General features: G+C 39.6%; 1 protein-coding gene and 2 pseudogenes across 1 annotated transcript in view; all 3 read left to right on the top strand.

Annotated features, from left to right (window-relative positions):
* LOC104750798 (disease resistance protein TAO1-like) overlaps positions 1-1,754 on the top strand; it is a 3,716-nt gene extending 1,962 nt beyond the window's left edge. Inside the window, exons 2-3 of the mRNA XM_019238287.1 lie at positions 21-1,125; positions 1,224-1,754. Of these exons, the coding sequence (XP_019093832.1) occupies positions 21-1,125; positions 1,224-1,616 (1,498 nt within the window). The 3' untranslated portion in view covers positions 1,617-1,754. The remainder of the gene's footprint in view (positions 1-20; positions 1,126-1,223) is intronic.
* LOC109129517 lies at positions 1,685-2,770 on the top strand (annotated as a pseudogene).
* On the top strand, positions 2,673-4,283 carry LOC104753721 (annotated as a pseudogene).

The raw sequence follows: 23,799 nt of genomic DNA, 5'->3' as shown, positions 1-23,799 counted from the left end.
ATCTCACTCTTTATTGGTAGGGAAAGTGAAGCTGCCATGATTGAAGAAATTGTCACTGAAATTTCCAAAAGATTGATTAGTTACACACCATCAAGTGATCTTGATGGTTTAGTTGGGATGGGAGATCATATACAAAAGATGAAACAATTGCTTTGCTTAGACTCAACAAATGAAAGGAGGACGGTTGGTATTTCAGGTCCTTCTGGAATCGGTAAAAGCACCATTGCTAGAGTTCTACATAATCAAATCTCTGATGATTTTCAACTGAGTGTTTTTATGAAAATCAAACCAAGTTATGCAAGACCAATTTGTTCTGATGATCACGATGTGAAGTTGCAGTTAGAGCAACAATTTCTATCTCAATTATTTAAACAAAAGGATATCAAGATTCATCATTTAGGAACTGCACAAAACTTTGTGATGGGGAAGAAAGTTCTTATTATTCTTGATGGGGTGGATCAATTAGTACAATTACGTGTCTTGCCAAAAGCGGTATGCCTTGGTCCTGGATCTCAGATTATCATTACAACACAAGACCAAAAACTTTTGAAGGCATTTCAGATCAAACATATTTACAATGTGGATTTTCCACCAGATGATGAGGCTCTTCAAATCTTCTGCATGAATGCTTTTGGACAGGATTCCCCATATGGTGGTTTTGAGGATCTTGCTACCAAAGTTACATTACTGGCTAGTAATCTCCCTTTGGGACTTAGGGTTATGGGTTCTTATTTTCGAGGAATGTCTAAGGAAGAGTGGAGAGGGGAACTACCAAGGTTAAGGGTTCACCTTGATGAAGAAATTGGGAGCACTTTAAAGTTTAGTTACGATGCCTTGAACGTAGAAGACAAAGATTTATTTCTTTATATAGCGTGCTTTTTCAACGATGAAGGCATTAATTGTACCTTTGAGGATACTCTTCGTCACAAATTCTCGAACGTGCACCAAGGGCTTCAGGTCTTAGTTCAAAAATCTCTCATATCCGAGGAGACATTTTCACCAATGCATAATCTACTAGTTCAATTGGGTAGAGAAATTGTTCGTAACCAATCCATTTATGAGCCTGGGAAACGTCAATTTTTGGTTGATGCGAGGGAGATTTCTGAAGTACTCACTCATTATACAGTAAGTTTTGTTATTTATCCTTCAGTTCCTTTACTCCTTATACAAATTTAATGCATTTGATATTTGACCATCTCTACTATTATATATGTAATTTTTAGGGTAGTAAAAGTGTTATAGGCATAAATTTGAACCTTTCTTCGATCGTGGACAAACTGATTATAAGTGGGAGCGCTTTTGAAGAAATGCCTAATCTTCAATTTTTGAGATTCTCTAATGATGGTTTTTATAGTCTCAAAAGATTGCACTTACTGCAAGGCCTAAACTATCTACCTCCAAAACTAAGAATTCTACACTGGCATTATTATCCAATGACATGTTTGCCTTCTAATTTTAATCTGAAGTTTCTTGTCAAGATAATATTGAAAGAAAGCAAGCTCGAGAAAATGTGGGAAGGATTTCAAGTAAGAATTTACCACTCTTCTATGAGTTTTGTTTTATTTCATTTTTATTCATTATTTATATATATGCGATTACTGTGTCGAAATTGTTAGTCTCAAAAATACGGATAGAAGAGTGATCCTTAGCCTTTAAATTCTTTCACTACTAAATTTATTCTCTTATGCTCTGTTCAGGGGCGGATACAGACAAATATTTAGTATGGGGCACTAATAAGATTAATAATTAAATTAGAGGGTATATAAATAAATATTATACTATTTATTCAAGGAAAATAAAAAAAATAGAGTGGGGCACGTGCCACACCCACGGTCAACGTGCGTCCGCCACTGGCTCTGTTTATTTTTTTGTCATTACAGTCGCTTATTAATCTTAAGGTTATGGATTTAGAATCTTCGAAAAATTTGAAGGAGCTTCCTTATCTATCAACGGCCACTAATCTTCTAAAATTGGATCTTGTTGATTGCTCAAGTCTGGTGGAGCTTCCTTCCTCTATTGGGAATGCTACTAATCTTTTGAATTTAAATTTGCAACATTGCTCAAGTTTAGTAAAGCTTCCCTCCTCCATTGGAAATATTATTAATCTCCAAGAATTGGATCTCTATTGTTGCTCAAGTCTAGTTGAGCTTCCGCTTACGATTGGAAATTGCATTAGTCTCTAGGAATTGGATCTCTATGGCTGCTCAAATCTGGTAAAGCTTCCATTTTCTATTGGAAATTGCATTAATCTCCAAGAATTGAATCTCAATAAATGCTCAAGTCTAATGGAGCTTCCGTCTTCTATTGGAAATAATGTTAATCTCCAAAAATTATGTCTCAATGAATGTTTAAGCCTAGTGAAGCTTCCCTCCTCCATTGGAAATATCATTAATCTCCAAGAAATAGATCTCTATTGCTGCTCAAGTTTAGTGGAGCTTCCCCTTTCTATTGGAAATTGCATTAATCTCCAGGAATTGGATCTCTGTGGCTGCTCAAGTCTGGTTAACATTCCGTTTTCTATTGGAAATTGCATTAATCTCCATGATTTGGATCTCAATAGATGCTCAAGTCTAATGGGGATTCCATTTTCCATTGGAAATAACGTAAATCTCCAGATATTGTGTCTTGATGAATGCTCAAGTCTGGTAGAGCTTCCACTTTCTATTGGAAATTGTATTAACCTCCAAGAATTGTGTCTCAATCAATGCTCAAGTCTGGTGAAGCTTCCACTTTCTATTGGAAATTGAATGAGTCTCTTCAAACTGGATCTTTATAATTGTTCAAGTCTACTAGAGCTTCCTTTTTCTATTGGAAATTGCATTAATCTCAAAAAATTGGATCTTGTTTGCTGCTCAAGTCTGGTGGAGCTTCCGTTTTCTATTGGAAATTGCATTAATCTTCAGGAAATAGATCTTTATGGCTGCTCAAGTCTGGTGGAGCTTCCAATTTCTATTGGAAATTGCATCAATCTCCAGAAAATGGATCTCTATAGCTGCTCAAGTCTGGCGGAGCTTCCTTTTTCTATTGGAAAATGCATTAATCTCAAGGAATTGGAACTCAAGAGATGCTTAAATCTAATGGAGCTTCCGTCCTCTATTGGAAATATAGTTAATCTCCATAAATTGTATCTCAATGAATGCTCAAGTCTGGTGGAACTTCCGGTTTCCATCGGAAATTGCATTAATCTCCATGAATTGGATCTCCACAACTGCTCAAGTCTGGTAAAGCTACCATTTTCTATTGGAATGATTATTAATCTCAAGAAATTGAATATTAGTGGATGCTCAAGTCTAGTGGAGCTTCCCTCTTCGCTTGGAAACCTCAGAATGTTGATGACGTTGAGTTTGCAAGGATGCACAAAGATAGAGGTTATTCCGATCAACATCGTTTTGGATTCTCTAGAAAAACTTGATGTCACTGGTTGCTCGCAATTAAGAAGTTTTCCTGTGATTTCTACAAACATTAGAAAACTTATGCTATGTGGAACTTCGATAAAAGAATTTCCCTTGTCGATCAAGTCATGCTCTCGACTTCATGACTTGCGCGTAACATTCTGGAAAGACCTTGAAAAATTCCCACATGTTTTTGACATCATTACAGAAATGGAGTTGAGAGATACAAGAATAGAAGAAGTTCCTGCATGGGTCAATGGAATGTCTCGTTTACGTCAACTTGTACTCAACAAATGCACAAAGCTGGTATCACTTCGACATCTTCCCGGTTCCTTAAAATATGTAGATGCGGTGAACTGTGAGTCCTTGGAGACACTTGCTTGCTCCTTTCCCAATCCGGAGGTTTGTCTCAAATTTGTTGACTGCTGGAAACTGAATGAAAAAGGGAGAGACAGCATCATCCAGACATCAACAAGTGAATATGCGATTTTGTCAGGTAGAGAAGTGCCTGTGTTCTTCACTTATCGAGCTACTACTGGAGGTTCTTTGGTAATGAAGTTGAATCAGAGGCGTTTTCCTACGTGTTTGAGATTTAAGGCTTGCATCATGCTGGTTAGAAAGGGTAACAAAGCTGATTATGAGGAATGTGAGTCAGTATATCTTACCATCGTAGACAAACAGAGTGGTCACAATTATTATTCAGAAAGCCCAACTCTAAGTCCACTTTTAACGGAGCATCTGTACATATTCGAAGGTGAAGTAAAAAATGTGGAATCCTTAGAGATTTTCTTCAAGTTCGAAGTCGACAGTGAAAAATGGGATATAGGTGAATGCGGGATACGCCCACTCTTGTAGGAGGACTCTCATGTCGAAGGTTCTATAGTGACGTGATTCTATTGTCTATTTCCATATTCTGTTTATAGGTTTGTAATTAACACAGTTTCCTTCTTCTTTCTATTTCTCTGTTTAAATTTTTTGTAACAAATGGTGTTCAAATCGGAATCATTAAACATGTCTCTACTGTGAGAAATCAACCAAAGTTTAAGTCGGATTCAGTTTCTTGGTTGACTAATACAGGCTTGATACAATTCAACATATAGATTTATCAACTTTCGTATCATTATTAATTGTTGAACTTCTTCTCATGAGTTGCAAGTTTGCTTTCTTTCTCTTATTTTCTCTATTTATCTCCTCTGTTTAAGCAATAAACACAGTGACTTAAAGAGATTCATAAACTGATTCTAAGCTTATACATTGATAGCTAGAATAGAACTATTACAAGCAGAATTAAACAAGTCACTTTAGACAACTTCACCTTAGCTAGACTCTAACCAGCACAACACTCTTTCTTATTGGCTTAACCAAACTAATGACCAATTACTTCTGAACTTGATCGTTGTGTCATGTTGGGGTCTCGTTCAATAAAATAAATTCTTCAACCTGCTGGTTTAGTGTGGTAGTAAGTAACTCTTAACGACACCATTCCAAAGTTTCAGTATAAATTGGTACTTTTATGGTACTCCAAATTAAATTTGTTGGAATAAGCAAGCCGATCATACCTACCAAAGATTGAAGAGACATAACTGGAAATTATACTTATAATTGTGAAGGGTTATCGTAGCTACTTATTTTATACAAAATTTGTGTGTATTTTTTATAATGTTAAAATAATTTTTGATACTTATAGTTTTTAAACAATCTAATCATATAATCTTAATATTTTACATTTAGTCCATTGTCCGTAATAAAGATCATAGCTCATTTTATCATATAACTCATTACATCTAACCCCAGCATGAATGTATATTTACCAAATATGTTATATATATATATATATATTTTTTAAAAACTAAATTAGAGTATTTTTGGTTTTTTATTTTTGAAATGTTAAATATTTATCATATTCTGTAAAAATATCAAGTTAATTTTGAAAATTAGAATTTACCAATAAACTGTTTTTCCCTGATGGAACTTGAAAATCAAATTCTCCACCATCTCTAAACATAAATTCACAAATCTTCGCATAATTGTAAAGAGATGGTATGTAATAAATGTAATTTTGTTAGAAAATGATAATCATGGTTTGTTTATGAAAAATGATTTTAATAACGGTATGTTAAATGATATTTTGAAAAAGGAATTTTGGGTTCAACCCATATAACCCAATATATCATAAATGTGTTAAGAATAAATATTTTTCTCATTTGGTTATTTGAATAATTACTATAATTGGTTGTAAATCTGATTAGACATTACTACCTTTAATGAAAATAATAGTAGGTTAATTTGTAATGATATGGACTACACTTAAAGTTGCTACACTTAATGTTGTCTACTTCCGAATTAAGATAGTAAGAACTAGATTTTACATGAGGTAAGCAGCCGAACAATTTTTTAATAATTATTAAAAATGTATGTTCTATTTTTTGTTTTTTTTGTTAATATGTTTTGATTAGTATTTAGATTCTATAATTTTAGATGGATTGTATTTTTTTTTGTGTTTGGTACCGGTTAGGATTAGCGTAATACTTCTCGTTAACTTATTTGATATCAGACTAATATTTTGTGGATTTTAGTAAACCAACCCGTAAAAAACTGTATATTCATATTTATGTAAACTCTAATCTGGTCCATAACATGATCCGCCATAAATTAATTTTTTTTAGCAAATTAAAAGTATCTAAAATATTTAAATTATGGATACTAATTTTTAAAAAATTATTATAAGTATGTTTTTTGAATATTACAAATAATAATTTCAAGTTTTAATATTTATTTAAGTGACAAGAGTTTAATTATGTAAATCGTACAAATAAGAGGTTACTTTATCAAATGTACTTGCCAATTAATAATAGGGGATGATTAATTAATTTTTTTTTTTGTTGAAATGTTAAATATACTACAAAAAAAAAATGGAAAGAAAAAACCACATAGTTCCCGTAAGCCAAAAACCAAACATAGCGATAATACAATAGCTTGAGGACGAATAGGAGAAGAGAGAGAGGCTCTAACGACTCCCCCGAAGCGAACGCCAGCCAGTGAGAAGGGTCTCGAACTTGCTGCGAATAGTGCTGGCGCTCGATCCGATCAGCTACATCTTTCTCAATTTGGACAAGTAACGTTTGGTAAGGGAGGTAAACGGAGGTATGAATACGCGAGTTCCGTTCCCTCCATACGTAGTAGATTGTCGTTTGGAAAACCATGTGAATCAGAACAACATCAAGGACAAGGGATGAGCGCCCGATGATGGCATTGAACGTGTCCAACTAGTCTGGAGTTGTGTGTCAACGTTGCAGTGGGTACACAAAGCAGAGCAGAGGGAGAACGTGTAAGGACATGCAAAACAGAGGTGATCCCGAGGCTCGTTGAGTTCACCGTACAGAAGACATGATTGGTTGTGCCCCCAAGTTCGCATCCACTGACCCGTTGACAACCTATCACGAATGGCTAGCCAGGTGATGAATGAGTATCTAGGCCCTAGGGACTCCCTGAGAAAACCAAACAACGTTCCTCCATGGTACCTTCAGTGAGGAGGTCCGGATATTGTGCCAAGTTTGCTTCAATGAGAATTTGGGCCGGTATATACCTTACGAGTGTAGCCAGAGTGAGATATCTTGCTCGGCAGAAGGATTGGGAGGCTGTATCGGGGCTACATGTTCAGCGATGGACGGATACATAAAAACCCCCTGCACGCCATATAGCCCAATCATTTTGATACGATTCATCAATCTTATTATCGAAAGAAGCCACGTCAGCAGGAGTTATCGAAAGAGAAGAGTGACGTGGCAAGTGTGGATGAGTTGACTAAAGAAGGAAGCAAAGACTTGGGTTGACTCAGAGACTTTTCTGTTACGATCGTCTTCAACCTTTTTAATAGAGTCGTTAGAGTTCATTTGTTTGGCATGTTGAATCTGTATGAGAATTCCTTTAGCGATGTGCTTAGGATCCCAAGTGATGTGCTTGGATAGTGATCTATGTTGATCGCTGTTTACAGATCTCAGCTACTCTTTCAATTCTTAGTTCCGATATCGAGTTCACTCTCTCTGTAACTCTTTATCTTTCATTCAATTCAGTAAAGGAGTATTCAGTATTCGTTTGGTGTTCGGATAGATCTAGAATCTATCATTGGTGCGGCGTAACTGGATTGTTAGTTTGCGATGGCGGAAACGAGTGGATCGGAGCCGATAGAGTCGGCGAGCTTCCAGGATAATCCAAAGGAGAACCTTATGCAATTCCTACGCGGTGGATACCACCGTTTGGTGCAATCGAAGGTGGAGCATGATGATAAGATCCAATCGTTAGACGAGACGATGCAATCCGTACTCAATACCTTAGCGCGAGTTGAAATCCAGCTGGGGAAAAGACCGGAACAATCAGAATCGTTGAGTCCACCACCACAGGTACGGTATAATTCTGATCCTTATCCGTGTGTCAATGTTGATCGGAATCTACCACTGGAGAATAGATCTAGCTTATTGCGGAAGATTGATATGCCTGTTTTTGATGGATCCGAAGTCTATGAGTGGTTATCCAAGGTAGAGAGGTTCTTTCGCGTCGGTCGTTACTCTGACTTTGATAAAATTGATATGGTTGCGTTAAGTCTTGAGGGAGATGTATTAAAGTGGTTTAACTGGGAGATGAATCGCAGAGAGTTTTGTTCATGGAATGAGTTCAAACAGAGACTCTTTTTACGGTTTGCTGAATCCATTGAGGCGGATCCTGGTAATCGTTTGTTTGCGATCAAACAAACTGGGACAGTAGCAGCTTATGTAACAGAATTTGAAGACTTATCTGCTCAGGTTCCTGGTTTAGATGACTCTCATTTGGAAAAGATATTCTACAATGGTTTGAAACAGGAGATGAAAGAAGTAATCAAGATGAAGGAGCCCAAAGGGATTGATTATCAGAAAGCTGCAGTTTTAAGAATGGAATCAAGTTCCTTTTGCCAGTTAATTAGTGAGAAGAATAACAAGACTAGCATCACTTCCAGACCTTTTGTAACCCGAACTCCACAACAATATACAACTCATAAACCTCTGATAGTTCAAGCTGCAGCTGGTCAAGGAGCTCAAACCACAGTTAATACACGACCAGTTCTTCCCCCTAGACAACGTCACACAGCAGAAGAATTAGACGCTATGAGAAGCAAGGGGATTTGCTTTAAGTGTAAAGGTAATTACACTCGTGGTCATGTATGTCCACTTAAGGCTTTACAAATTTTAACGGTGGTCGAAGGTTTGGAACTGGAAGTAATGGATGAGGAGTGGCATCCTGAAGATATAGGGGAGATTATTCAAGCTCCAGAAGTGAGATGTTTATCTCTTAACTCTTATCTCGGATTGCATTCTCCAAGGACAACAAAATTGTGGGGACAGATAGGGAAGAGTAAGGTAGTAGTATTGATTGATTCTGGGGCTTCACATAATTTCATTACCCCTACAATGGCAGCCCGTACTAAACTCAAGGTTTACACAGTTTCGGGTTTGGATATATTGTTAGGGAATGGTGTATCTGTCCAAGGTTCTGGGATTTGTAAACAAGTACAGTTCCAACTGGGTGGTGTAGCATTTGACAGTGATTTCATTGCTTTAGACTTGGGTGGTGTGGATGTTATTCTCGGAGTTCAATGGTTGGAAACACTGGGAAGAACAGAAGTTGATTGGAAGTTGCAGGAGTGGCAGTTTACTTATAAGGGACAATTGGTAACATTACATGGTGATCCTTCTTTACATGGACAACCGTTATCGTTGAAGACTTTGGACTCTCCTCCTCGCAAAGCGCTAACTGATAAACATTTGATGGAGTTATCAAAAGGGAAGAAGTTATCCACGGAAGTTGTTGTATCACCCCTTATCAATTCTTTGCTAGAGAAGTTCGAGAAAGTGTTTGCTATACCTACTTGTTTACCACCAATACGAGGTAAGGAACACTCAATCACACTTAAACCTGGGGTACAGTCTATCTCTGTAAGACCTTACCGTTACCCACACTCTACAAAGGAAGTAATGGAGAAGATGGTGGATAAAATGTTGACTTCAGGAATCATTCGTGTTAGTAACAGCCCCTTTTCAAGTCCGGTATTGCTGGTGCGCAAAAAGGATTCCTCCTGGAGGTTCTGTGTGGATTACAGAACCTTGAATAGGGCTACTGTTCCTGACAAGTTTCCGATTCCAGTAATAGATCAGCTGTTGGATGAGTTGCATGGTTCAGTGATTTTCTCAAAAATCGATCTAAGATCAGGCTATCACCAAATACGTATGCGAGAAGAAGACATTCAGAAGACATCTTTTCGAACACTTGAGGGACATTATGAATTTTTAGTGATGCCTTTTGGTCTCACAAATGCCCCAGCTACCTTTCAGGCATTGATGAACTCAGTGTTTAAACCTTATCTCAGGCGTTTTGTTGTGGTCTTCTTTGATGACATACTGATTTATAGTCCGTCATTATCTGATCATGTGAAGCATTTGTCTTTGGTCCTACAGCTGTTGCTGGATAATCAATTGTTTGCTAACCAAAAGAAGTGTTTATTTGGAGTAGACAAGGTTGAATATCTCGGACACATTATATCTTCGCAGGGGGTGGCTACAGATGCGGTCAAGACAGAAGCTATGCTTGGCTGGCCAACACCACAGAACACTAAGCAGCTTCGCGGATTCCTGGGACTTACTGGCTATTACAGGAAGTTCGTACAAGGGTATGGTATGATTGCTAAACCGTTAACTGACTTACTCAAGAAAGACAAATTTGCTTGGTCTGACACTGCGCAGGGTGCATTTGATAAACTTAAGACTTCAATGTCTTCAGTACCAGTGTTGGGATTACCAGATTTTGACAAAACCTTTGTGCTAGAGACAGATGCGTCAGGGACTGGGGTTGGTGCAGTGTTGGTTCAAGACAAAAGGCCTCTGGCTTACTTTAGTCATGCTCTTACCCCTAGAGAACAGATCAAACCTGCATATGAGCGAGAATTAATGGCTATTGTTTTAGCAGTTTTGAAGTGGAAACACTATCTGTTGGGCAGGAGATTTGAAGTACATACTGATCAAAGAAGTTTGAAGTTTTTATTGGATCAGAAGGAAGTGAATATGGAGTATCAGAGGTGGTTGACTAAGTTGTTGGGTTATGATATGGATATTGTGTATAAACCTGGGGTGGAAAACAAAGCAGCTGATGGACTTTCACGCATTGCTCATCCGATATCCACGTCCTTGTTATCATTGGTGGTTCCGTCAGCAATCCAACTTCATGATTTATACAAGGAGATTGATAATGATGAGAGTATAAAACGCATGATAATACAGTTAACATCATCTCCGGATAGTCTGGGCAATTACCATTTGGTGGAAGGTAGATTATGGTATAAAAAACGACTGGTCTTACCCAAGCAGTCACGATTTTTACCATTGCTTTTACGTGAGTTTCATGACAGTCAAGTGGGAGGTCATGCAGGCATATTAAAGACGTTGAAGCGCGTTCAAGCTCAGTTCCATTGGCAAGGTATGTATACAGATGTGCAGAAGTATGTAACAGAATGTGCTGTGTGCCAGACTCACAAGTATTCAACGTTAGCTCCAGCGGGTCTGTTACAACCTTTACCTATACCAAAAGCTGTTTGGGAGGATGTATCACTGGATTTCATTGAAGGCTTACCGACATCTTGTGGTATCAACGTAATTTTGGTGGTTGTGGATCGTTTGAGCAAAGCTGCGCATTTCATTGGTCTCAAACATCCATTTAAGGCAATGGACGTGGCCTTGAAGTTCACTTCTGAGGTGGTCAAGTTACATGGTTTTCCAAAATCTATGGTTTCTGATCGTGACAGAGTGTTCTTGGGGTTGGTTTGGAAGGATTTGTTTCGATTGGCTGGGACTAAGCTGAAGTATAGCACCGCGTATCATCCTCAAACAGACGGTCAGACGGAGGTCCTGAACCGTTGCTTGGAGACTTATTTACGGTGTTTCGCATCTGGTCAGCCTCGAACTTGGGGCAAGTATTTGGCGTGGGCAGAGTATTCTTATAATACTGCCTACCACTCGGCTATTAAAACTACTCCTTTCAATGTGGTTTACGGAAGGGATCCTCCACAAGTGGTGCCTTTTGAGTTGGGATCAACTGCTGATTGGGAGCTAGAAGTGCAGTTACGCGAGAGAGATGTGGTATTGACTAAGATTCGCGCAAATCTTCAACGAGCTCAAGATATTATGAAACGTCAAGCTGATAAACACCGAAGAGATGTGGTGTTTGCTGTGGGGGACTGGGTTTATTTGAAATTACAACCGTACAGACAACTTACAGTGGTTCGTAGACCCTGTCACAAACTATCCGCGAAGTTCTTTGGTCCTTTCCAGGTGCTTGAGCGTATTGGTCTAGTGGCGTATCGACTTCAACTTCCAACAGGGGCTAAGATTCATGATGTGTTTCATGTCTCTCAGTTAAAGGCAGTGGTCGGGAATCACATTGAAGTGCAGTCTACGGATCCACCGGAGTTTTTGGAGGATGAGTTCTTATACCCCGAATCTGTTCTGGCAGTGCGTTACAATGCAACGGGGCAGCGAGAGTTTCTGATCCATTGGCTTGATCGCACAGCAGAGGAAGATTCTTGGATGCTCTCTCGTGAGTTTGTGCAGTTGTTTCCTTCTTTTCAGCTTGAGGACAAGCTGTGTCTCCGGGAGGGAAGTATTGATACGATTCATCAATCTTATTATCGAAAGAAGCCACGTCAGCAGGAGTTATCGAAAGAGAAGAGTGACGTGGCAAGTGTGGATGAGTTGACTAAAGAAGGAAGCAAAGACTTGGGTTGACTCAGAGACTTTTCTGTTACGATCGTCTTCAACCTTTTTAATAGAGTCGTTAGAGTTCATTTGTTTGGCATGTTGAATCTGTATGAGAATTCCTTTAGCGATGTGCTTAGGATCCCAAGTGATGTGCTTGGATAGTGATCTATGTTGATCGCTGTTTACAGATCTCAGCTACTCTTTCAATTCTTAGTTCCGATATCGAGTTCACTCTCTCTGTAACTCTTTATCTTTCATTCAATTCAGTAAAGGAGTATTCAGTATTCGTTTGGTGTTCGGATAGATCTAGAATCTATCACATTTGCACCACGTACTTTAGCCACTGAAGTATTACTGCCATTGCCAAGATGCTGAGGGCCAACGATATCAATAAGGCATCCAGCCCCTGTCCAATTATCCCACCAAAAAAAAGTAGCTTCACCGTTCTTTATCTCAGTCTGCATAAGAGATGCACCTAACGGCCGCAACTTTAGGAGTTTTCTCCAAATCCAGGAGCCAAGGGTACCTTTTCGAAGACTCCAGAAGGAAACATTTGAGAAAAGATAACGACGAGACATAGCCGTTCCTACAGATGTTGGGGCCGGAGGCAGTGTTGAATTTTTTTTTTTATAATTCATATAAAACAAAAAAATTTCTAAAATAACAATTAATATCACACAAAGGAGGAAAATCAACAAAAATAATATTAAAATTTTGAAACATCATGTTTTATCCCTTCTTTGGTACAAAAATTGGTAACATTACTATATTAATCTAAGAATATGAATATATTAGTTATCACAATTTGTAATTGTAATGTTTGATTTTTTGGTTTAATCAGTTTTTAAGTTAAAAGATCATATATATACTATTAACTATGTTACCCAAGATTAAAAATACAATGTTGTTTCAATATAAAAGGTGAGCCTCTAGTAATTACAATAAATTAAAAGTATATTAATCCTTTATAATTTTCCCAAAAATTTTGGTCGTAGGCGAGAGTTTCCTTTGCCTGACATAGGCACGGCTCTACAACAAGACCAAGCCACCCAAAGAGACACCGAACAGGTGAATAGTCGCCAAATTAGGGTAAGTGCAAAAAGAAGAATCACGCAGCCGTCGAATACCCAAGCCACCCTCAGCCTTTGGCTTGTACACATTGTCCCAAGCCACCTTGGATTTAGTGTGATCAGAAGGAGAGCCCGACCACAAAAACGCATTGCACTTGCTCTCAATGGCCTCAAAACATCCTTTTGGGAGTCTAAAAACAGAGCACCAAAAATTATTAGTTCTAAATTACATACTATCTCTAATTAAATGGTAAGTAATTATGTTACGGTTTACCAAAAGTTTTCTTTTTTCTCTCTGACACGGTTTCCAATGGTGAACCGCTGGTTCCCTGATGGTCGTGCTTTAGCCATGAGTCCGACGCCGCTCACCGCTGGTGATAGTCCCCTCCCCTCTCCCCTCCTCCCCCCTGACCCCCCTGACCCTGGTGCATCGTATTCTCTTGCCCTTTTTCCCCCGTTATCCTCCAATGTAGCCAAACCATTACAAACTGCCAAATCTACTCGGCCTGTTGTGGTTGGTCCTACTGTGGTGTCTGCACTGAATACATCAACTACCGATGTGGAGATGCACACGGTTGGTACTTCGCTTTTATCCAAAGTCTACCCCCTGGTGAAAAGGTAACTGTAACTGAGTGTATTGTTACAGAAAACCTTAGATCTGAATGTACTGTTACAGAAAAGGTAACTCTAACTGAGAAATTTATTGTGCTTGCTCCTAAGTCAACTTCACCGCTCCATACCAATAGAGCTTCAACCCCTCCAGTCTCTCAAACTCCATCTTGTCAAACCCTTCCTAATCCACCTTCTCAGATCTCCTCAGAGCCAACTCAACCACCCCAACCTAACCACACCTCTGCTAAATCTAGATCCCGTCTCCCAAAAACTAAAGGTATGGAAGTCCCCATAGTTGTTACCAGCTCTTCTTTGAACCAAGGAGGTACTGAAACTCCCTTAAAACCTAAAACTCGTACCCTGGCTGAAAAATTAAGGAAATCTACTGATAAATCCCTAAAAAAGATTGCTCCTGTCTCATATACGGAAGCTGGTAACCCACCACGCACATACCTGATTCGGTTTTCCAAAGAGGAGCTGAGATGCATAAGGATTTCATCATCTGCTTCTTTAATGGTAGGCCACCTCTGTATCACCAAATACAGAGTGTTATGAATCATATGTGGGGTAAAGGTACCATGTTAGAAATACATGTTAATCACCTGTCACAGACTGCACTTGTCCGGATCCCCAATGAGTACATTCGCCAAAAGGTACTTGAAAAATGTATATGATACATTGGTGACTCCATGCTCCATACGGCCCTGTGGTCCCCCATTGCTCTAATGCTTCGCCTGCTCTTGACTCCATTCCCATCTGGATCCACATGCGTGATATACCACTAGATCTGCGTACTAACGAAGGCATAAGCATTATTGCAGGGTTAGTTGGAGGTCCTAAGGAAACCGACGACTTCAATCTTAATCTAGTCAGCCTACAATTATCTCATGCTAAAGTAGTTGTTAATCTTACCAAAAAGATGCCTGCTATAGTGGAGTTTACAAGGGATAATGGACAAGTGGTTGAAGTTGGAGTTGAATATCCCTAGCTCCCTCCCACTTGCTCTCATTGTAAGGAACTTGGACATGTAGCTCGCAACTGCCTCTTGCTACCTCATGTTCAGGATACTCCAGTCAACGCCACTGCATCCTCCAAAGGCAAGAAAGTGGTGGAAAAACCTGCTATAGCTATCCTAAAGGGCTCAATAGCTACCCCAAAGATCACTCCTTTGTCAGCAGCAAGTAAGATTCCCTCATCCTCTCCCGCCAAAAAGTCTTCACTCCCTGCTCCACACCCTATTCAATCCTCAAACCCTTTATCTGTTTTATCCGCTGAACCTACTATTTTGGACATGAATCAACCCTCCCCTTTTACTTTGCAGTCTATCCCTCCCTCTCTCCCACTCACTATCCCAACTGCACCCATAACTCCCCCTCTACAAAAAGTAAATACCCCATCTACCACCCAACCGTGTCCCACCTCATCTAGCCTACCCCATCTTAATAAATGCACACTCACCCCCTGGATAGTTGGCCTCCCTGCTTCTTATACCCCTCAAGGAGTGCCCTATCCCCACTCACCCCCACCAGATTTTAACAAAACCCCTAATCTTAAAAGATCTAGGTCCCACCCCTCTCTTCATAGTCCACCTTCTGCTTCTGATCCTCCATCTAATCCCCAGCCAAGTTTGCCCCCACACCCTGCCCAAACTTCTTTTTTGGTCCCACCGATTACTACAGATGAGCTCCACACTGTCGGTACGCTCCATGCACAGGGAGAAGCCCAAGCTCATTAATTATGATTACAAAATTTTTTTTTTGGAATATTCGAGGATTAAATGACCCGGATAAGCATCAACCTTTTGGTGATTGGCTTAGAAGCCACCAGCCCCTTTTTGGAGCAATTTTGGAAACACATATGAAAGAGTTAAATTTGAACCGGATTATGGCAAAAGTTTGTCCTGGATGGAACTTTACCTCAAACCACTTGTCTGATGAGGATGGTCGAATTGTCATCATTTGGAAAAAATCTTGCGGCTCTCCGAGTACTGCATCAACCAAAACAGAGTCTTACATGTGAAGTGATTATTGGAGGTAACATACAGTTTGTCTTCATAGCAATCTATGCTAGTAACAACAGAGAGGAAAGAACTGACCTGTGGATAAAATTATTGCAACTGCAACAGTCCTTTGAACTAGATTCGTGTCCCTGGTTAATAGGAGGAGATTTTAATAAGATCATCCACCCTATGGAGCACTCTGCACCTACAGTTAACTGTTTGACGACTCCAATGTGTGAACTACGGGACTGCCTTAACCAGATGGACTTGTTTGACTTGCGTTTTCAAGGACCTCTGTTTATCTGGACTAATAACCAACCTGCAGGACCAATTGCCAAAAAACTTGATCCTATTAATTCCCACTGATTAGGACTTTTTCCGGATAGTATTACCACCTTCCTCTCCCCCTCCCTTCTGACCATTCCCCAAGCCTTGTTGACCTAACCTACCAATTTCCAAAAGCTGGTACAGACCTTTTAAGTTCTTCAACTATCTCACCAAGCACCCGAACTTTCTCCAGTTGGTTGATGAAGCTTGGACTCAGGCCGGAAGCGTTACTTCCACGCTCACTGATTTATGCTGGAAGCAAAAGACCATCAAGAATGAACTTAAACACATAAACAGAGAGAACTATTCACAAATACAACAGAGAGTAAGTGAGGCTAACCGTTTGTTATTAGATGTGCAGGCTCAAGCTCTCCAAACCCCGTCTCCTACAACATTCCAACAAGAACAAGATCTTCATGTTAAATGGACCTTCCTGAGGGACTTAGAGGAGAGATACTTTAAGCAGAAGTCAAGGATAAACTGGTTAAAGGAAGGGGATCTGAATACCTCCTACTTTCATAAGATATGTCAATCGAGAGCAAGTTTTAATACCATTAGATCCTTTATCCTTGAATCTGGTGAGCTACTTACGGATCCAGTTGCTATGGGTGATCATGCTGTTGCCCACTTCAAGTCTATTTTGGCTTCGGATACACCTTCATCTCCAGTCCTATGGTCCTCGTAATCTTGGTTTCAGGAAACAAACACCTTTAGTTGCTCTTCAGCGCAAGTCCACTCTTTGAGAAGCATTCCTATGGCCTCGGAGATAACCAAGGTTCTGATGAAGTTGAATCCTAACAAAGCCACTGATCCTGATGGTCTGACATCAGGTTTCTATAAAGCTACTTGGGGAATTTTGGGAACTGAACTTATAGACGCAGTAAGCCACTTCTTCCAGTCGTCTTTCATGCCCTCGTTTGTGAATGCTACCATCCTCACTCTGGTCCCTAAGCTCCCTAGGGCTTCAAAGATTGCGGACTATAGGAAGATTTCTTGTTTAAACACTATATATAAGTTGGTCTCCAAGTTGTTAGTCTCCCGGTTCAAACCGCTACTGCCTCTGTTTATTGTCCCAAATCAAACGGCGTTTGTAAAGGATCGCTTGCTTCTGGAGAATACCATCTTAGCATCTGAAATAGTTAATGGATACCATAAATCAGGGGGACCTAAAAGAATAGTTCTCAAGGTGGATATAGCCAAAGCTTTTAATACCTTGTCCTGGGACTTCTTGTTTAACTGCTTGAGAGGATTGGAGATCCCTGACCAATATATCCGATGGCTGCAAGCCTGTGTCTGTACACCCAACTTCATGGTTGGTTACAACGGACTTGTTCATGGCTATTTCAAAGGTAAGAGGGGACTTCGCCAAAGTGATCCCCTATCCCATTACCTATTTGTAATAGCGATGAACAACTTGTCATTAATGCTTAATAAGGCGGCAAAAGAAGGAAAATTCAAGTATCACCATAAATGTGACAAAGCAAAGCTCACTTACCTGTGTTTTGCTGATGATCTGCTTATACTCATGGATGACTCTCTTTCTTCTATCCAGAGTGTGCTACAAGTACTAAGCGAGTTTGAGCAGAGATCAGGTCTTGCAATTAGTCTTGAGAAATCATCCTTCTTTGCAGGAGGACTTAGTGAGGATGAAATAGAACTGATCAAGGTCACTACTGTACTATCGCATGGGCACCTCCCAGTTTGCTATCTAGGTGTTCCCCTCTGCACAAAAAAGTTAACAATGCAGGACTGTGAGCCACTACTGCAACAAGTTAAAGGAAAACTGAGCAACTGGTCCTCTAAATACTTATCTTTTGTAGGACGTCTCTTGCTGATTAACACAATCATCGCTGGGATCTCAAACTTCTGGTGCTCCACCTTTGTTCTCCCAAAACAGTGTGTGGCAAAGATCAAATCACTTTGTAGTGCATATCTGTGGAAAGGAAGTTTGGAATGTTAGTATTCTGCTAGGGTTTCTTGGGAAACAGTTACAAAGAGGATGGATCAAGGAGGATTGGGTTTAAAAGACATTACCATTTGGAATAGAGCGTGTACTCTGCGGCTTATTTGGCTCCTTTTCTTCAGGTCGGGATATGTCTAGGTAGCTTGGTTCAAATTTCATTTTCTCTGAGGCTGCTTAAATAACTTCTGGATAATGAAGCAACGACCAAGCTACTCTTGGCTCGGGAATAAACTGGTGAAGATAAGGGATGATGCCTACAAATGGATCAAATTAAAGATTGGGAATGGGCTAACATGTCGGTTTTGGACGGATAACTGGACGCCCTTTGGAAAGCTCACTGATTTCATGTCATCAACAGGGAACTCGAGGTTGGGGATCCCCTTGACCACCAAACTGAGTCAAGTTTACCGTGGGGGCCAATGGAACTTCCCAAATGCCAGAACAGAAGAACATGTAGCACTCTCAATTCACTTAACCACTACTACCCTAACGGAAGAGGATGATTACTATGAGTGGGAACCTGAGGGTAAGGTCCTTACCTGCTACTCTACGGGCATGATTTACCGACTACTACGAGGAGATTCCCCAATGGTGCCTTGGAGGAAAGTTGTATGGACCTGCGGGGGTATCCCTGAACATAATTTCTTGACCTGGCTCTTCACTCTCAATCGATGCCCAACTCGGGACCGAATCCTCAGCTGGGGGCTCCAAACAAACCCAAACTGCCTCTTATGCAATGCGAATCCTGAAAGCCGTGACCATCTATTTTTTAATTGCCCTTTCAGCTGGTCGAGCAGGTCACTCACGGCTCAGAGATGCGGCATACATGCTTTCAACTCCTGGGATACCACGGTTGGCTACATCCTGTACTACTTTTGTTTTAGTACATCATCTATGTCAATAGATGCATCTTCAATCTCCCCCTTTTTATCATTATGCTCCTTCAAGCATCCATGATCTATAATTTGCAGCAATACTAAACTTCTCAAACTTATCAGAAAGTCTGATTGACAAGCATTCAAAGTTTAACACGAAACTGAAACATCCCAAAAACCAAGGTCTAAAAACAAAAGAAGTTCAACATTTAAAACAAACTGAAGAACAAACTATCTTGATGCTCCCCCGCAAACTGAGACATACTCCCCCATAAACTGATTCTTCTCCCCCTGCTTGAAGAGTATACATGTTAAAAACCAATCAGAGCATCTTTGACATGGGATGATTCTGGGTCAATCGATGTACCACTCTGGATAGAGTCTGTAGTACTCGAGCTGTATCAATTAGAGATCCATAAACAACCTCAGGATCATTCTGATCGATCAATGTCATACGAATGCTTCCAAGCTCAACATTAAGATAATTCTGACCAGGATTTGCAGCAGGAGGTGGTGCAGATGATATTGGTGGAACATAAAAACTAGGACACTCAGGGAACTTAGTAGCATAGGCCTTACCAGTGCGAGCATCTTTTCGATATGCTACAGGTTTGACAAACACTTCAGACTCAGTTGTCTCTATCTTCTTCTGATGCATAAGAACCTTAAAAATAGTCCTAGGAAACACTAACCACCAAGAATCATTCTTCTTAACAGTAGACAACTCAAACACCTGATCATAAACCATTCTTCCAAAGTCGAAGCGAATTCCTTTGAAAATTTTGTACACAAGCCTAGCTCGCTGCTCAGACACATGATTCCTATGAGACGATGGTATCCAGTTATAACCCGAGATGCTGAATAAAGCTCCAAACGCAGCTGGTAAATCTTTTGGATTCATATCTGCCCATGAAATATTATCTTCTCCACTCAGAGTTTCAGCAATTTTACCAAGACTAAGTAATTCAGCATCTGCATCAGATTGTTTTTCTGCTTCAGGCAAAGGTGATTGGCGAAATGCTCTGTTAATAGCAGCTGGAGAAAAATCATAAGAATACCCACGAACACTCACTACAACTCCACATGTTGGCGCTTTGACTGGCAAACTAGCATAAAACTCAGCGATTACTTCTTTAACATAGTAAGGCAAATTTTCAACACAATCTGGTATACCCATTCTCTTAATCAAATCTAGAAAGCCCCATTCATCCTTACACTTAAGATCCACAGAACGTTCCTCCGTAATTCCACGAGAAATGAAATTATTGTACCTTGATGAAGCTGCTGTATTAACCTTTGATTTAGATCTTGTACTCGGTTCCCCTGTTTTCTTGTTTTGCTTGGTGAAACATGCCTAGACTTCTTGGAGATTATTCTTTTCTTAGCCATCCGATCAATCTGCTCTTGAACCGTAACTTCAATTGGATCGACTCCATCATCTGAATTCTCTAAAATCGGTTCCTTTCTTTTTCGAGAATCACAAACTCGAGTAGTCGAAATCCCACAAGGCTGCTCATTAACTCGACTTCCTCCGATTCATTCAGGTCAACATCACATGCTGTCCCAAACGACTCATTTTCGTCCGAAATTGTGTCTCTCGAAGATGAATCCTCCGAATACGGAACCAAACCCGGTGCATGCCCCAACTCCTCGATTTCTTCATCAATTAGATGTGGTTGATTTTTATCACCATCGGACCGATTCTCACACTTTCTTCTTCCGGAGATCAACCCACTTCGTGTTGCTCGAACCATTGCAATTCACACTCTCTTCTCTTCGACAAGCAAAAATTTAGGGTTTTTTTTATAGTTGCCTCTTCCTCTTCTTTGATAGCTACAAGACCTCTGATTATAAACCAATCAACCCTTTATTAAATAGAAACAAAACAGCCCAAGCCCATAACTATACGATCCAAGCACAAAAACACCCAACTGGTCAACTGTCAAAACAATTACTTCAATCAATCTTGAACCAGTTATTGTACCACAAAGGTACAATCAAATTCTGCACACTCCAATCCNTGAATAAAGCTCCAAACGCAGCTGGTAAATCTTTTGGATTCATATCTGCCCATGAAATATTATCTTCTCCACTCAGAGTTTCAGCAATTTTACCAAGACTAAGTAATTCAGCATCTGCATCAGATTGTTTTTCTGCTTCAGGCAAAGGTGATTGGCGAAATGCTCTGTTAATAGCAGCTGGAGAAAAATCATAAGAATACCCACGAACACTCACTACAACTCCACATGTTGGCGCTTTGACTGGCAAACTAGCATAAAACTCAGCGATTACTTCTTTAACATAGTAAGGCAAATTTTCAACACAATCTGGTATACCCATTCTCTTAATCAAATCTAGAAAGCCCCATTCATCCTTACACTTAAGATCCACAGAACGTTCCTCCGTAATTCCACGAGAAATGAAATTATTGTACCTTGATGAAGCTGCTGTATTAACCTTTGATTTAGATCTTGTACTCGGTTCCCCTGTTTTCTTGTTTTGCTTGGTGAAACATGCCTAGACTTCTTGGAGATTATTCTTTTCTTAGCCATCCGATCAATCTGCTCTTGAACCGTAACTTCAATTGGATCGACTCCATCATCTGAATTCTCTAAAATCGGTTCCTTTCTTTTTCGAGAATCACAAACTCGAGTAGTCGAAATCCCACAAGGCTGCTCATTAACTCGACTTCCTCCGATTCATTCAGGTCAACATCACATGCTGTCCCAAACGACTCATTTTCGTCCGAAATTGTGTCTCTCGAAGATGAATCCTCCGAATACGGAACCAAACCCGGTGCATGCCCCAACTCCTCGATTTCTTCATCAATTAGATGTGGTTGATTTTTATCACCATCGGACCGATTCTCACACTTTCTTCTTCCGGAGATCAACCCACTTCGTGTTGCTCGAACCATTGCAATTCACACTCTCTTCTCTTCGACAAGCAAAAATTTAGGGTTTTTTTTATAGTTGCCTCTTCCTCTTCTTTGATAGCTACAAGACCTCTGATTATAAACCAATCAACCCTTTATTAAATAGAAACAAAACAGCCCAAGCCCATAACTATACGATCCAAGCACAAAAACACCCAACTGGTCAACTGTCAAAACAATTACTTCAATCAATCTTGAACCAGTTATTGTACCACAAAGGTACAATCAAATTCTGCACACTCCAATCCGATTTCTCAGCATCACAAATCTTTGATAATCTAGTGCTTTAGTGAACAAATCAGCCAATTGCATCTCTGTAGACATATGATCAATCAGAACCTCTTTGTTCTCAACAAGTTCTCTAATAAAATGATGCCTCACATCAATATGCTTTGTCCTTGAATGTTGTACAAGATTCTTTGACAAATCGATGGCACTTTGGTTGTCACATAAAACTTGAAGGATTCCTGAATTCATGCCATAATCTGCACACATTTGCTTCATCCAAAGTAATTGAGTGCAGCAACTTCCCATAGCAATATATTATGACTCAGCTGTAGATAATGATGCAGAATTCTGTTTCTTACTTAACCAAGAAATCAAGTTATTTCCCAAAAAGAAACAACCACCACTTGTACTCTTTCGATCATCCAGACTCCCAGCATAATCTGCATCACAATATCCTACTAAACTCGAATTTGACCCTTTTGACATCCAAAGACCGAGATCAAGTGTTCCCTTGACATACTTGATAATTCTTTTCACAGCTTCTAGATGAGATTGCTTGGGTTTTGCTTGATATCTTGCACAAACTCCTACATTGTAGCATAAATCAGGTCTGCTTGCTGTCAAATACAACAAACTTCCAATCATACCTCTATACAAGGTAACATCAACATATTGCCCTTTCTCATCCTTTGTTAATTTCTTTGTCGTACTCATTGGAATGACCGCTTCTTTGCACTTATCTAGCTTAAACTTTGTTAGTAGCTTCCTTGCATAGGTACTTTGTGACACAAATATCCCCTCATCTGTTTGAGTGATCTGCAAACCCATAAAGTACTTCGATTCTCCAACAAGACTCATTTCAAACTCTTGAGACATATTCTCCACAAACTTATTCACCAAGTCTTGTGATGTGCTTCCAAAGATGATATCATCCACATAAATTTGTACAACCATGATGTTTTGCTCTCTGGTTAATACAAACAAAGTTTTGTCTACATTTCCTCGTTCATAACCTTGCTGTAATAAAAAGTTAGTCAACCTTTCATACCATGCCCTTTAGACTATACACATAATCTGGATTCCTTGGATCTTCAAATCCCTTAGGTTGTTCCACATATACTTCTTCCTGTAGAATTCCATTTAGAAAAGCACTCTTAACATCCATCTGAAACACCTTGAAATTCATGATACATGCCATTCCTAGAAAAAATCTTATTGATTCAAGTCTTGCTACTGGAGAAAATGTCTCCTTAAAATCAATTCCTTCAATCTGATTGATACTAGGAATTTTGTGTGTCCTAGTAGGTTCAATTAACCTTATGTAGTTGTAGTACTTAAGGTGTCAATCCAAATGGGATGTTGCTAACAATAAAGATGCAATCAAGAAATCACAACTTAAGCCAATTCAAAGAGAGTGTTTGTCTAACAGTCCTAGAATGATGACAATTCAAAACGGAAATGAGTCACAGAACTAGGAACGAGAATGCATGACAAGAAGCGAAAATGAATAAAAACATAAACGAGTCTAAGCATGAACTAAAAAGCAAGAAACGAAACAGTCTCAGGAATGTAATAAAAATCAGGAAGAAAGAGGTCCTAAGGGTGGGAATAATTGATGTCG

Source organism: Camelina sativa, chromosome 16, assembly GCF_000633955.1.
Source record: "Camelina sativa cultivar DH55 chromosome 16, Cs, whole genome shotgun sequence".
NCBI lineage: Eukaryota > Viridiplantae > Streptophyta > Magnoliopsida > Brassicales > Brassicaceae > Camelina > Camelina sativa.
This window is presented reverse-complemented; position numbering and strand designations above follow the sequence as displayed.